Below are 12,193 nucleotides of genomic sequence, written 5' to 3'. Positions count from 1 at the left end.
GAGAGAGCACTTCGGGATTTCCATCGAGATAGTTGGCCATGCACAGAGCTGACTCATTGGAAAAGACCCTAATACTGGGGGAGATTGAGGGCAGGTGGGGAAGGGGGTGACAGAGGATGAGATGGCTGAATGGCATCACTGACTCAGTGGACATGAGTTTGAGCAGACTCTGGGAGATGGTGAAGAATAGGGAAGCCCGATATGCTGGAGTCCAGGGAGTTGCGAAGAGTCAGACACGACTGACTTAACGACTGAACAACAGCAACAGCATTCCAACCAAAGCAACCACAAGACGTATGGAACACTTGAATGCACCAGGCTGTGCAGATTGCATAGTGAACAAAGGAGCAAAAGTCTCTGCCTTCATGGAGCTTCCACTGTAGAAGGGAGAAAGATAGAGTAAATAAAATGATCAGAAATCTGCTATGAAGAAGAGGGAATGGCAGCCCACTCCAGTGTTCTTGCCTGGAGAATCCCATGGACAGAGAAGCCTGGTAGGCTGCAGTCCATGGGGTTGCACAGAGTCGGACACGACTGAAGCGACTTAGCAGCAGCAGCAGCAGCACTGTTTTGGTCAACAGAGGCACGAGTTGTTATCCCCATATAACAAGAGCGGAAAAGGTTCTCAGAGAAATAACATACTTTTCCTTCAGGTGTCACACCTTGTCAGTTGCAGCACCAGGAAAGCCGTCTGAGTCTTCTGACTCAAAATCCCCTGTCCTCATGCCCCTTTTGGGGTCATCGTAAATCTGGTCATGGGACTTCGTGGTGGTCCAGTGGTTAAGACTCTGCACTCCCAGTGCAGGGGGCCTGGGTTCAATCCCTGGTCAGGAAGCTATATAAGATCCCACATGCCACACGTCACGGCTCAAAAAAAAAAAAGAATCTGGTCACCCAGCGCCTTTTCTCTGTCTTCTCCATCCTCCAGTGAAGACCCTAATATGCATCCTCCTCCACTTCTCAATTCTGCAAAGAAGGGAAATTCAACCTAGCTCTTCATTTGTTTATGAAAGTTAAAAGCAACTTGACTTGTGGGCTTTGCTTGGAAGTGCGTGGTGAAGCACAGAAGCATTAAGAAGTCTCATAAAAGTAAATATACTTCTGAGTTCCACTGGAATGGCGTATATGTTTTGAGCAGTATTCAGCTAAGTCCAGTGATTCTGCTTGTCTCTAGCTCTCCCAGGGAATTCTGTCATATTGAGATCAGACTTCTGTGTTGCTTTTGCAGGACATTAAAGACTCCGTATCTTTCATAGTAGCCCTCAAGATAATTTTGTCTAGCCTAGGGAGTTTATCAGGTGATCAATCAATGCCTACTGAATAATTCCATTTTGTCCAGCACCTGTGTACCGCAGTAACAAACCCTCAAGTTTTTTCTATAACTCTTAATGACCAATCATTCTAAAAGCCTTCCTTTTTTCCCCTGAGAACTGCTCTTTTGGCCACTTTTCCTGCAGATTCACAGTCAACAAACGGAAAGACTTTTTTTTTTAATTGACGTATAGTTGATTTACCATATTGTGTTTCAGGCACATAACAAAATGATTTGGTGATACACATATATGTATACATCTATATTCTTTTTAAAAATTATTTCCACTATATTACAAGATATTAAATATAGTTCCCTGTGCTATACAGTAAAGCCTTGTTTATTGAGAGAAATTCTTCTCTTTTTTCTTAAATCTTACCTTTTATTTTAAATCTTATCTTTTTTTAAAATAGTAGTTCTGCCCCACAATGTGAGTCTCAAAGGAATACTTTGAATTCTAGTGTTTGAAAGAAGGGAGAAGAGCAGCCTGGTCTATTTTATATCCAGTAAATACAGTCCGGTCATTTGTAGGAAGATTTGTGAAATGTGATGAAACTTTCCAGGAAGGTATACACACTTGGTACAAAGTCAGTTCTACTGACTGTGAGCGAAAGTTTGTTTCAGCCTCCCCTCTCTGCAGTGAGAAAGAGCATCTCTTAGGATGGTTTAAGAGAAGAATATTTAAGAGAAATTTAAGAGAAGTTTTTTTTTTTTTTTTCCCCTCCCTGACATAGAAGAGCTGGTAAATTTTAGGCAGGAAGTCATAAAATCATTTTACTGTAAAATATATGCTTTTTAGATATGGCTCCATTTAGATAGCCTAGAAAGGCAGACTTTGTTTTGCATGCGTTCTGTAGGCTTTTTATTTTGAAACTCTTGTACTGGACCTGAATTATGAAAAGGTAGTGAGTCATTTGGATGGCAACAGCTGGCAGGCCAGTGCTCTGTTGGAATGCCTCTGGAAATCCCGGGGTGGGGGTGGGGGTGTGACATCACTCTGCCTCTTCGTGTGTTCCCCTCTTGCCTGGAGAGGGAGGGAGCAGAGAACCATTGAGTTGGGGAATTTTTCACAGGATCTGGCTTCCCTTCAATGAGCTCTTACTCAGAACAGCTCGTTGGTTGATAGGGAGGCAGTTGTAAATAATGGTTAACCTGTAAGGCTCCAAACTGGATCCTAAGTAACTAGTGGCCTTGGCACCGCACCCTGCGAGTTCACTCTTGCTGTGCGTGTCTGTTGCTCACCCAGTCCAGTCACTTCCGTGTTTGCTGAGGGCCCCCGCGAGGCGTCAGAGCTACAGAAGTGCTAGAGAAGATGGTTCCGTGCAGAAGGGGTACAGACAAGGGGCGGGAGGGAAGACCCACACTGTGTGTCGCGCTGTGCACCCCCTGACCCTGTGCAGCGACGTGTCTGCACAGTCTCCTGACTCGACACTTCTGCCCGCCCACCTGAAGTCCAGCTCTGAGCTGTGCACCCGAACCCAGGGTTAAAGTTATTCCTGGAGGCTCTGGCCCTTCATTTCCTTCTGTAGTTTAAAGAAAGACAGCTTTAGCTTCCTCTGGCTATTTTCAGCAAGAAAATTCTTCGATGTGGAGATGGCAAGAAACACTCCAAGGCCCTTTGGCCTTGACCAGCTCACCCAGACTGACTTGAGAATTCCATGATTCCTTGGAATTGTGAGCCAGGTTCCTGCTGATCATGTGCGCTGACCGTCAAAAAGATTATTTGAGACCTTTAAGTTATTGTCATGAGGCAGAGTCCGCATAAGGCAGCAAATTAGAGAAAAGCTTGAGTTCCTTTTTTTTTTTTTTTACGAGTATACTTGCATATCTACTATATGTTAGGTGGTACACTGTTCTAGATGGACCGAAGAGAACGGGAGGAGTATTTGCTCCTGGAGCACTTACAAAGAAAGGAAGTTGTACTTGTAGAAAGTGAAATCCCTTGAGGCTCTGTCTTTGGCGGGTGAGGAGCAGAGTACCAGTTGTATGTGTGTTTTTCTGAAATATGTAGAACATTTCTGCTCTTAGTAATTTTCTTTACCATCTCCTTTGCTGTGAAGTTGCACCATCCTTGAGGAAAAAGATTTCCTTGAAAAATTCTAATCTCAACAGGTTCTCTAAATTTGTAAACTTCCAAATGAAAAGAGCTTTTTACTCTATTTAAATCTTTCAGCGATGTGCATTTCATAGATCAATCATTGTGTTTATTTTGTTACAGGTAAAAGGAAGCTGTGGTTGTTAACTGCCTAAGATTTGTAGTCCTTCTCTTTTCTAACATAGTAACCAGGGAGGGGACTCCTGCTATTTCGGTTTCTGCACAATTATTTAAGTCTCTTTTTGTGTAAATTTTTAAGCTTCGGTTCCGTTTGTGAGGAATGCGCGTCAGACTGGACTGGTTCTGAAATAGCGCCTCAGTGCCCCTGCGGCCCATTTTATCACACAGTAGATGGTGCTTTGGGTTGCAGCCTAAACGCATCTTCCTGGCCTTGCCCACGGCGCCCTCCCCTGCGAGAGGCCATTTCTTTTAACACTGCACCTGCACCTCTTTACAGACACTTCTGGAATGTTCCAGTGCTCAGGGCACTTGGGGTATGTTTAACTGCGCTCACCGGGGGTTGAGGTGGGGGATTAATGGGACTCATGCGTACTATTCTGTCAACAAAATAAGACAGTAAGAATGAACTTTTTAAAAAATCAGCTTGATTGTGCAAAATCACGAAGAATTATGTTTTGTGTTTCTTTTCCTTTGTAGCCCACCAGACGGTCTGCCAGGTTGTCAGCGGTGAGTACTTTGGGCCCCACTGTTGTTAACTCTTACGAACACACGCTCCTCCTAGCCACAGCAGCAGAAGGAAGACTAAGGTGGTGTTTCCCTTGAGCTTTGTTTAATTTCCTTTTTGGAAATTACCTGGGTCAGAATTTCGAGCAGGTTTGACAAGTGTTGCCAAGCAATTCACTTCATCAGATACGCTGGTGAAGAAAGGTGGCCAGCCCAGCGAGCAAGCATACGAAGCCCAGGAAGTTGTTTGATATGGCTGGAGCCGTGCAGTGAAGAGTGATGTTATTAGCAAAGCCCTCATCTCCTATTCTACACCTGATGTACCAAAGGAGACAAGAAGTCTTGATTCTCTCTCTATGAGAAAGAGAAAATCCATACCTTAGTCAGAATGTTCTGGAAGTCCTCTGAATCCATAGGCTGTAGCCTCACCTCAGAAGCAGAGAATCTTTTAAAAAAAAAAAAGGAACCATTTCCAGTCTGCCACCTGGGGTCTGCCTCTCTGGGCCAAGCCCAGGGAAGGGTCGTGGGTTAAGAGCATTGAAGCTGGGATGGGCAGTGATCAAGCCTTACAAGACTGTACCCCAGCCCTCCTCACCCCACCGTGCTCCTGGCTGAATCCGGTGCTCCTTCCACCCAGCCTGTTCGTGTGCCCGGCCTCCTCCTGCCAAGACCGATCAGCCCAGCTCTCTGGAGGGGGACGTGCACTGCCCACTGAGATGCAGGGGGAAAGGCTTTGACCTCTTGGCTCACAGCCCATTCTGGATGGCACTGGGACCTTCAAGGGAGCCTGGCTCTCTTCTCAGCCCACACCTGTGCCTGGCACAATGCAGGGAATCCAAGCCAAAATGGATATTGGAAACTTCACACATTAAAAAAATATATATCAGTTTCTGTTTTTTCTTCTCAATATATTTTCACTAAACTTGTTTCACAAATTTAAAAGAAAAGGAAAGAAAAAGGTATTGGAACCATTCTCAAGTTCGGAAGTATAGGTTTAGGTTGGGTTGAGCCAGTGTTCCACATGTGTGCGTGCTAAGTCACTTCAGGTGTGTCTGACTCTTTGCGACCCCCATGGACTGCAGCCCTCCAGGCTCCTCTGTCCATGGGTGCTCCAGACAAGAACACTGGAGTAGGTTGCCATTTTCTTCTCCAAGGGATCTTCCTGACCCAAGGATCACGTCTCCTGTGTCTCCTGCATTGGTAGGCAGGTTCTTCACCACTAGGGCCACATGAGGCCCAACCTAAGAAGCAGCATCAGAGTCACCTGGAAGGTTAAGACCTGGGAGGTGTGTTTGTGTGTGTACATAGTTAATCCAGATTTTGCTACAATACCAACACAATACACCAACACAAAAGATGTTACGCTTGTCCGGTGGTGTGATTTTCACTGTGGTTGAAAAGCTATGTCTTAACTCTTTTAGATTTTCCTGTAGATTATGCTGAAAGCCATTGTATTGCATGGATATCTAGCCTATCAGTGAGGGGCAGACCTTTAAGTCAAAAACCAAAATATAAAACAAGGCCTCTCTTGAGCACCAGGGTCCAGCAATATAATATCTTCCACTGACAGTATGGTCCGCGGTGCTGACGCAGAGCCTCGGAAGCCGGTGGGATTACAGACTACAAAAACATCACCATTTCCTGTCCCATTGAAACACCAATACTGAGTTTAGGGGGAAGAGGTCCGTCTTGCTGTAAATTGAGAAAACAAGGACATGTTAGTACAGTGTACCAAAGCCTGAAGTAAAATGTTTTATATCCTGAAATTTTAGGAGCTATGCAAGCTGATATATTTGGGGAGCAAATTTATGGTGGTCAGAAGATTAAGGATAACAGCCCCTGCTTTTCAAGCTCAATTTCCTTTTCTTATTTGAGAGGTTATGTCCAACGACCAGTCTTCCGGAATTGAAGTGATTATAATTTCAGTTTATGACCTTGATGGAAAGGGCCAGATTCGGCATGGTCCTGGACATCTGGAGGCACTGGGGAAACGTGTTTTTCTCCATGGGGGGGGAGGGGATGGGGTGGGGGTAGGGGTGGAGGAGGTACTCTGGGCAGTGTTTTCTATTTAAAAAACATGCTCCAGGAGAGAGGTATAATTTTTTCCTAGCTCCATGAGCGAGAGAAATATTTGCCCTAAGATAGCTTTAGAAAAACCACAGGTTTAAACTTCCCCCGTGTCTCTTTGTACCCATCTCAGGTCCTTAGGAAGCAGCCGGGCTGCAGCCTTGTGTGGAGGGGCCTGGGGCCACAGGGCAGGGGGGCACTGCTCCCAGGAGTGGGGAGAAACACACAAGGCAAGAAAAAAAAGAAGTCGCCTCGTGGGCCCTTTGGCTAATAAGGTCTGTGAAAGATCTTGGAACTCTGGGAGCTAAGAGTATACCTTGTGAGCTTCCCAGGTGGCGCTAGTGGTAAAGAACCCGCCCGCCAGTACAGGAGATATAAGAGATACAGGTTCGATCCCTGGGTCGGGAAGATCCCCTGGAGGAGGGCGCAGCAACCCACTCCAGTATTCTTGCCTGGAGAATTCCACGAACAGAGGAGTCTGGTGGGCTGTAGTCCATAAGGTCACAAGAGTCGGACACGGCTGAAGTGACTAAGTGCACACACACACGGTGAACACTGCCTCATTATAATTGTGTTCCTAATAACAGACTCTAGGGAGCCCAGGGTCTGGGTGGCCAGGAGATTCTGTTCACCTTGAACTGGCCTTGGAAGAGAAAAGTAGGAAGAAGCTCAAGCTCAGACAGGCATTTGAAACCCGCATCAGAGGTGGGAGAATTTGGAACTGGTTTTGGAATACTTCATGGGCAGCTCTCTTCATTCCCAGATGGGCTTCGCCTGTGATGGTGCTAGGATTTCTAGACTGTTTGGAAGGCCGGTGTGAACCAAATTCACAGAGTCATTTGGCCGAGGGCCTGAGTCGTTCCTCTTGCTGCATTGCTGTGATAAAAGGAAGTAAAGAGACATCAGACAGAAGCTTAAATGTGTTCCCAGAGAGTTGTTCTGGCCCAGGGAATAGTGAATTGACTTCCAGATCTCACCTGTCATCAACTTGAGAACCCAGGATGAAAATAGTCATGAAATGCGGGGGTCTTTTTGCTGGTACTGAAAACAGAACGACATTTTTTTCTTTTGAAATGAACGTCATAGTCAAAATGGACTGTTGTCTTTGGCGGTCTTGTTGCTGTTTCTTTTGGTGCTGAGGGTTGTCTTTTTCAGTATTTGTATAACTTCATTTATCTTGCAGAAACCTGCTCCCCCCAAACCTGAACCTAAACCAAGAAAAACATCTGCTAAGGTAAGAGGTGCTCCCTCCCCCGCTTTGGCTTTTTCAACAGTGAATGAATTATAATTCCATATCCCAAGAGTCATCTGAGGAAAGATCACATTTAATGATTCAGGCTCAGTGCCTGGACTAGAAAACTCACCCGAGCTGGAGACAGGCTTTCTCAAAAAGCAGAGAGCACAGTTTTTACACTTTGCTGGGAGTCTGTTTTCCGTTTGGTCCATACAGCAAAGGAAGTCAGAGCATATGCTGCTCTGAGAAGCCTCGTGTCCAAGGTGGAGTTTGGTAGCTGCCTCATGAGACACACAGTTCAGATGGTTCTCTGGAACAGTGAGCCTGGGCCTGCTGCCAACAGCTGGTGGAGGACTTGTGAGGGGCTTCTGGCTTCCTAGAACTGGTCTTAGGAGGCCAGTCTGCTGACTAGTAATTAATCAATACTACCAAAAAATTAAGGCTTCCTTGGTAGCTCAGACGGTAAAGAGTCTGCCTGCAGTGCACGTAAGTGTAGGTGAAAGGCGCTCAGTCATGTCTGACTCTTTGTGACCCCAAGGACTATTCAGTCCATGGAATTCTCCAGGCCAGAATACTGGAGTGGGTAGCCTTTCCCTTCTCCAGGGAATCTTCCCAACCCAGGGATCTAACCCAGGCCGCCTGTATTGCAGGTGGATTCTTTACCAGCTGAGCCACCAGGGAAGCAGGAGACCTGGGTTTGATCCCTGGGTCAGGAAGATCCCCTGGAGAAGGAAATGGCAGCCCACTTGAGTATTCTTGCCTGGAGAATCACATGGACAGAGGAGCCTGGCAGGCAACACCCCTTGGGGTCGCAAAGAGTCGGGCATGACTGAGCGACTAACACACACAGTAATAAACACACAGCAAATAATGAATACAAGCAAACGGTTTTGTAGCCCTTATCGTATGTGCGTGTGTGCTCAGTCGCTTCAGTCATGTCCAACTTTGTGACCCCATGAACTGTAGCCTGCCAGACTCCTCTGTCCATGGGGATTCTCCAGGCAAGAATACTGGAGTGGATTGCTGTTTGCCTCTCTAAGGGATCCTCCCGACCCAGGGATTGAATCCGCATTCTCCTCCAGCTCCTGCATTGCAGGCAGATTCTTTACCCACTGAGCCACCTGGATAGCCTCTTGTCCTATGTCAGACCCTCATACTATGCGTGGGCCTCCCTGGTGGCTCAGTGGATAAAGAATCTGCTTGCAATGCAGGAGGCCTGGGTTTGATCCCTGGGGTTGTTGGGAAGATCCCTTGGAGAAGGGAAAGGCTACCCACTCCAGTATTCTGGCCTGGAGAATTCCATGGACTGTGTAGTCCATGGGGTCACAAAGAGTCAGACATGAATGAGCGCCTTTCACTTTCATCCTATGCATAGACACTCACATCAGTCCTACAAAGGTGGGGATACATATTCTGTTTGGCAAATGAGGAAATTGCAGTGCAGAATTATCAGGGGGTAGGAAGTTTACCCCCAAACGGCTTTTCTTTACTCTGCCCTTCAGAGCGTCATCCCTTGTTGCGTGTGCATTGTTTGAAATGATGTGTATTGAGGCGTGAAAAGGTGATTGTGAAGCAGAAGTCATTTTTGTGGCTTTGGTCTTTTTTTTGGGGGGGGGCTGTGGTCACACTTCATGGCCTGTGGGATCTGGAATCTTAGTTCTCAAACCAGAGATGGAACCTGGGCCCCCTGCTTTGGGAGCGCATTAGAGTCTTAACCACTGGACCACCAGGGCAGAGTCTTAACCACTGGACCACCAGGGCAGTCCTGGCTTGGTCTTAAAATCAGGAATTTTTCTTCCTCTGGGCCTTCCTTCTCAAGGGCTCTCCCAGCTTCTAGCCCCAGGTCCTCATGTGCAGCGTTTGCTCTCGCTGGGTCTACCCTGACTTCACTGTGTCCCCCCTGCAGCTGCTCTCCCCACGGCAGGACCGCTTCTCACTGTATCAAGAGAGGATGCCCGCCAGAAACACACTTGAGGAGAAGTCAAAGTCCAGTGGATTTCCTGAGTTGCCTGTTACATTTTCACGGGAGCCTCCATGTAACCCACTCAAAGCTCAGCAGAACCGGGTTCCCGGTTTCCCCTGAGAGCCACCCCGTCACCCTTGTTTGTGCTTCCCCTTGTGTTTGGATGGAGGCTGGCTGAGTGTACACAACCTCCCACCCTGTCTCACGCACTCTGTCTCCCTGTGCTTTGATCCTCTGTTAGAAAGAACCGGCAGCAAAGGTTAGCAAAGGTGTTAAAGGGAAGAAGGAGGAGAAGCAGGAAGCTTCTGGAAAGGAAGGTACCGCAGCACCGTCTGAAAATGGGGACACTAAAGCTGAAGAGGTACTTTCCCCAAACGTCTCCCGCTGATTGAATCAGTGTCTTGAAAGCAATTGCTGGATCCTTCAGCCGGCGACCGCACGTTCATAATGTGTCTCTTTATTGCCTGTAATGTGATTGCAGATCCACATCTCTCGCTCAACTGTTAGTGTCTCAGCCTCCAGAGGTACCCCACCCAGCACACTGTCAGTAAAGGGGCAGATTGAAACAGTGAGAGTTAAGGGTACAGTAGACAATTCTGCACGTTTGCAGTGACTAGCATCAGATAGTGGTGTGGTGTTCTCTTTCTTTAATCGTGAACCGCGGGAGCCCCGCAGGCAAAGCTTTTGTGGTCGTTTGCAAAGCAGAAAGCAACAAATGCAGCCAAGTGTTCGTGTCATATAGCCCTGCCTTGTCTGTTTTTACACCCAAAGTTGAACTCGGTTTTGCAGTAGAGCCGCTAAAAACAGATGTTCCAAACTGTGCATGTTGCTCGGGTGGAGTCGTCTTTGGCTTATGGTAGTTTTAATAGTAACTCTTGTCTTTTTTGTCTTCCTTTCTGTTTTCACAGGCACAGAAAACTGAATCTGTAGCTAACGAGGGAGAATGAATGGTCATGAAAATTGGGGTTGATTTTATGTACCTCTTGGGACAACTTTTAAAAGCTATTTTTACCGAGTATTTTGTAAATGCTAATTTTTTAGGACTCTACTAGTTGGCATACAAAAATATATAAGGATGGACATTTTACCTTCTCATAGTCGTGCTTTTTGGAAATTTCCATCATCCTTGAGTAAAATAAATACCAGTTTAATATTGGGAGCTGTCTGTAAAATTGATTTCAGTATTCCATGCACTCGCTTTAAAAATTTAGTCCTGTGCATCCTGTGGTGCTTTTACTGTGCGTATTTGGATTTTTTCATGCCGTTTTTCTAGAGCAATAATCAGTGGTGCTTTTGTACCTAGGTTTTATGTGATTTTAATGAAACATGGATAGTTGTGGCCACCTGCTGATTATTTGTGGTTTAAAATAAAAGGTTTTCCTGCCTGCAAAATACCTGCCTCTTAGTAGTGTCTTTGCTAAATTTAGGCATTGTTTTATTTTCTTGCTGGAGAAGATGGAAAGAATTTGTACAGTCTGTCCCATGATGGTCCCTCTAATAATTCATAGGGTTGTTTCTTAATTTTATGGCCTTTAAAAATGTTATTTTAATAGAATCATCTACGAATGCCAGTGTAGAATTATTTCTAATAACCTTTATACCAGAAGTGGCCAGCAATAGTCAACCATATAATAAAACTTAATGCAACATTATTTTGTTGAAATCCTTATAAATAGAATGGCATTCTGCTAAACCAGAACTAGTGAAAAACCATAAACTCAGCCTCATCCTTGAAAATGTTCCCAGTTTCAAAATAATACTAAGTTGTGCTATGTTGTGCTAAGTTGCTTCAGTCGTGTCCAACTCTGTGACCCTATGGGACGATAGCCCACCAGGCTTCTCTGTCCCTGTGGGTTCTCCAGGCAAGAACACTGGAATGGGTTGTCATTTTCTGCTCCAGGGGATCTTCCTAACACAGGAATGGAACCCGCATCACTTAGATATCCTATATTGACAGGCAGGCTCTTTACCACTAGTGCCACCTGAGAAGCCAATACTAAGTTACATTCATATTAAAATACTTTCCCATTTGTTGAGAATTTCACAGTTTCGAATGCTCTTTACCCAAGTGACCACTTTTGGGAAAGATGTTGGCCTAGGTAGTATTAGAGCACTCTGTAGGCTAAGAAGTAGGAGAGTATGTGACCTACTCCACGCCCTCGGGAAAGAGAACAATCCGGACATGAACCTGATCTTTTGAATAGCATCCGTCTGAGTCTGTTCAAGCTGCTGTAGCAAAATACCACTGACTGGGTGGCTTATAAACAGTAGAAATTTCTTTCTCACAGTTGTGGAGGCTGGAAGTCTGAGATCAAGTGCCAGCAGGATCGAGTGAGGCCCCCCTCAGATCTGAGACTTCTCACTGTGTCCACACATGGGGCAAGGGGCTGGGGATCTCTCTCTTAGAAGCACTGATGCCATTCATAGGGGCTCCAGCCTCATGAGTTAAGCCTCACCTCCTACTGCCAGCATCTTTGAGAGTTGGAATTTTAGCATAGGAACTTTGGGAGAACACAAGAACATTCGGGCCATAGCAATGTCTTTTTGTTTCTGGAAGGACAGGGGCAGAAGAGCTGTTTTCTAAATGCAAATTTGTTTGTTTGTTTGCATTCCTGAGAAGTTGGGTAAATGCATGAACACCCGAGAAAAGCTGAAATCTGCAGATTCCTCTTGGATGAAGAAATGGAGAATAGTTATTGCCTGTGCTGCTCTGGGACTCTTGCACAAAGGCTGTTGTTCCTAGGGCCTTCCATGTTTTTCTCTTATCAACAAAAACAAGCTCCCTCCTCCAAGGTATAATTTCAGGACTCAGAATTTACACCTGTGTCATTGTCCCAA

General features: G+C 45.8%; 1 protein-coding gene across 9 annotated transcripts in view; it reads left to right on the top strand.

Moving 5' to 3' along the window:
- Window positions 1-10,728, top strand: part of HMGN3 (high mobility group nucleosomal binding domain 3) — a 36,500-nt gene extending 25,772 nt beyond the window's left edge. For 2 of the 9 annotated variants that reach the window (XM_055534857.1, XM_055534853.1), the window contains 4 exons: window positions 4,065-4,094; window positions 7,342-7,392; window positions 9,597-9,716; window positions 9,837-10,257. In XM_055534857.1, coding sequence (XP_055390832.1) covers window positions 4,065-4,094; window positions 7,342-7,392; window positions 9,597-9,716; window positions 9,837-9,968 — 333 coding nt within the window. In that variant the 3' untranslated portion in view covers window positions 9,969-10,257. The other 7 variants (XM_055534855.1, XM_055534856.1, XR_008698004.1 and 4 more) reach the window with 7 other exon arrangements.
- The last annotated feature ends 1,465 nt before the right edge of the window (window positions 10,729-12,193 follow it).

This window comes from Bubalus kerabau, chromosome 9 (assembly GCF_029407905.1).
Source record: "Bubalus kerabau isolate K-KA32 ecotype Philippines breed swamp buffalo chromosome 9, PCC_UOA_SB_1v2, whole genome shotgun sequence".
Classification (NCBI taxonomy): Eukaryota; Metazoa; Chordata; class Mammalia; order Artiodactyla; family Bovidae; genus Bubalus; species Bubalus kerabau.
Note: the sequence above shows the minus strand (reverse complement) of the source record. Positions and strands in the feature narration are given on the sequence as shown.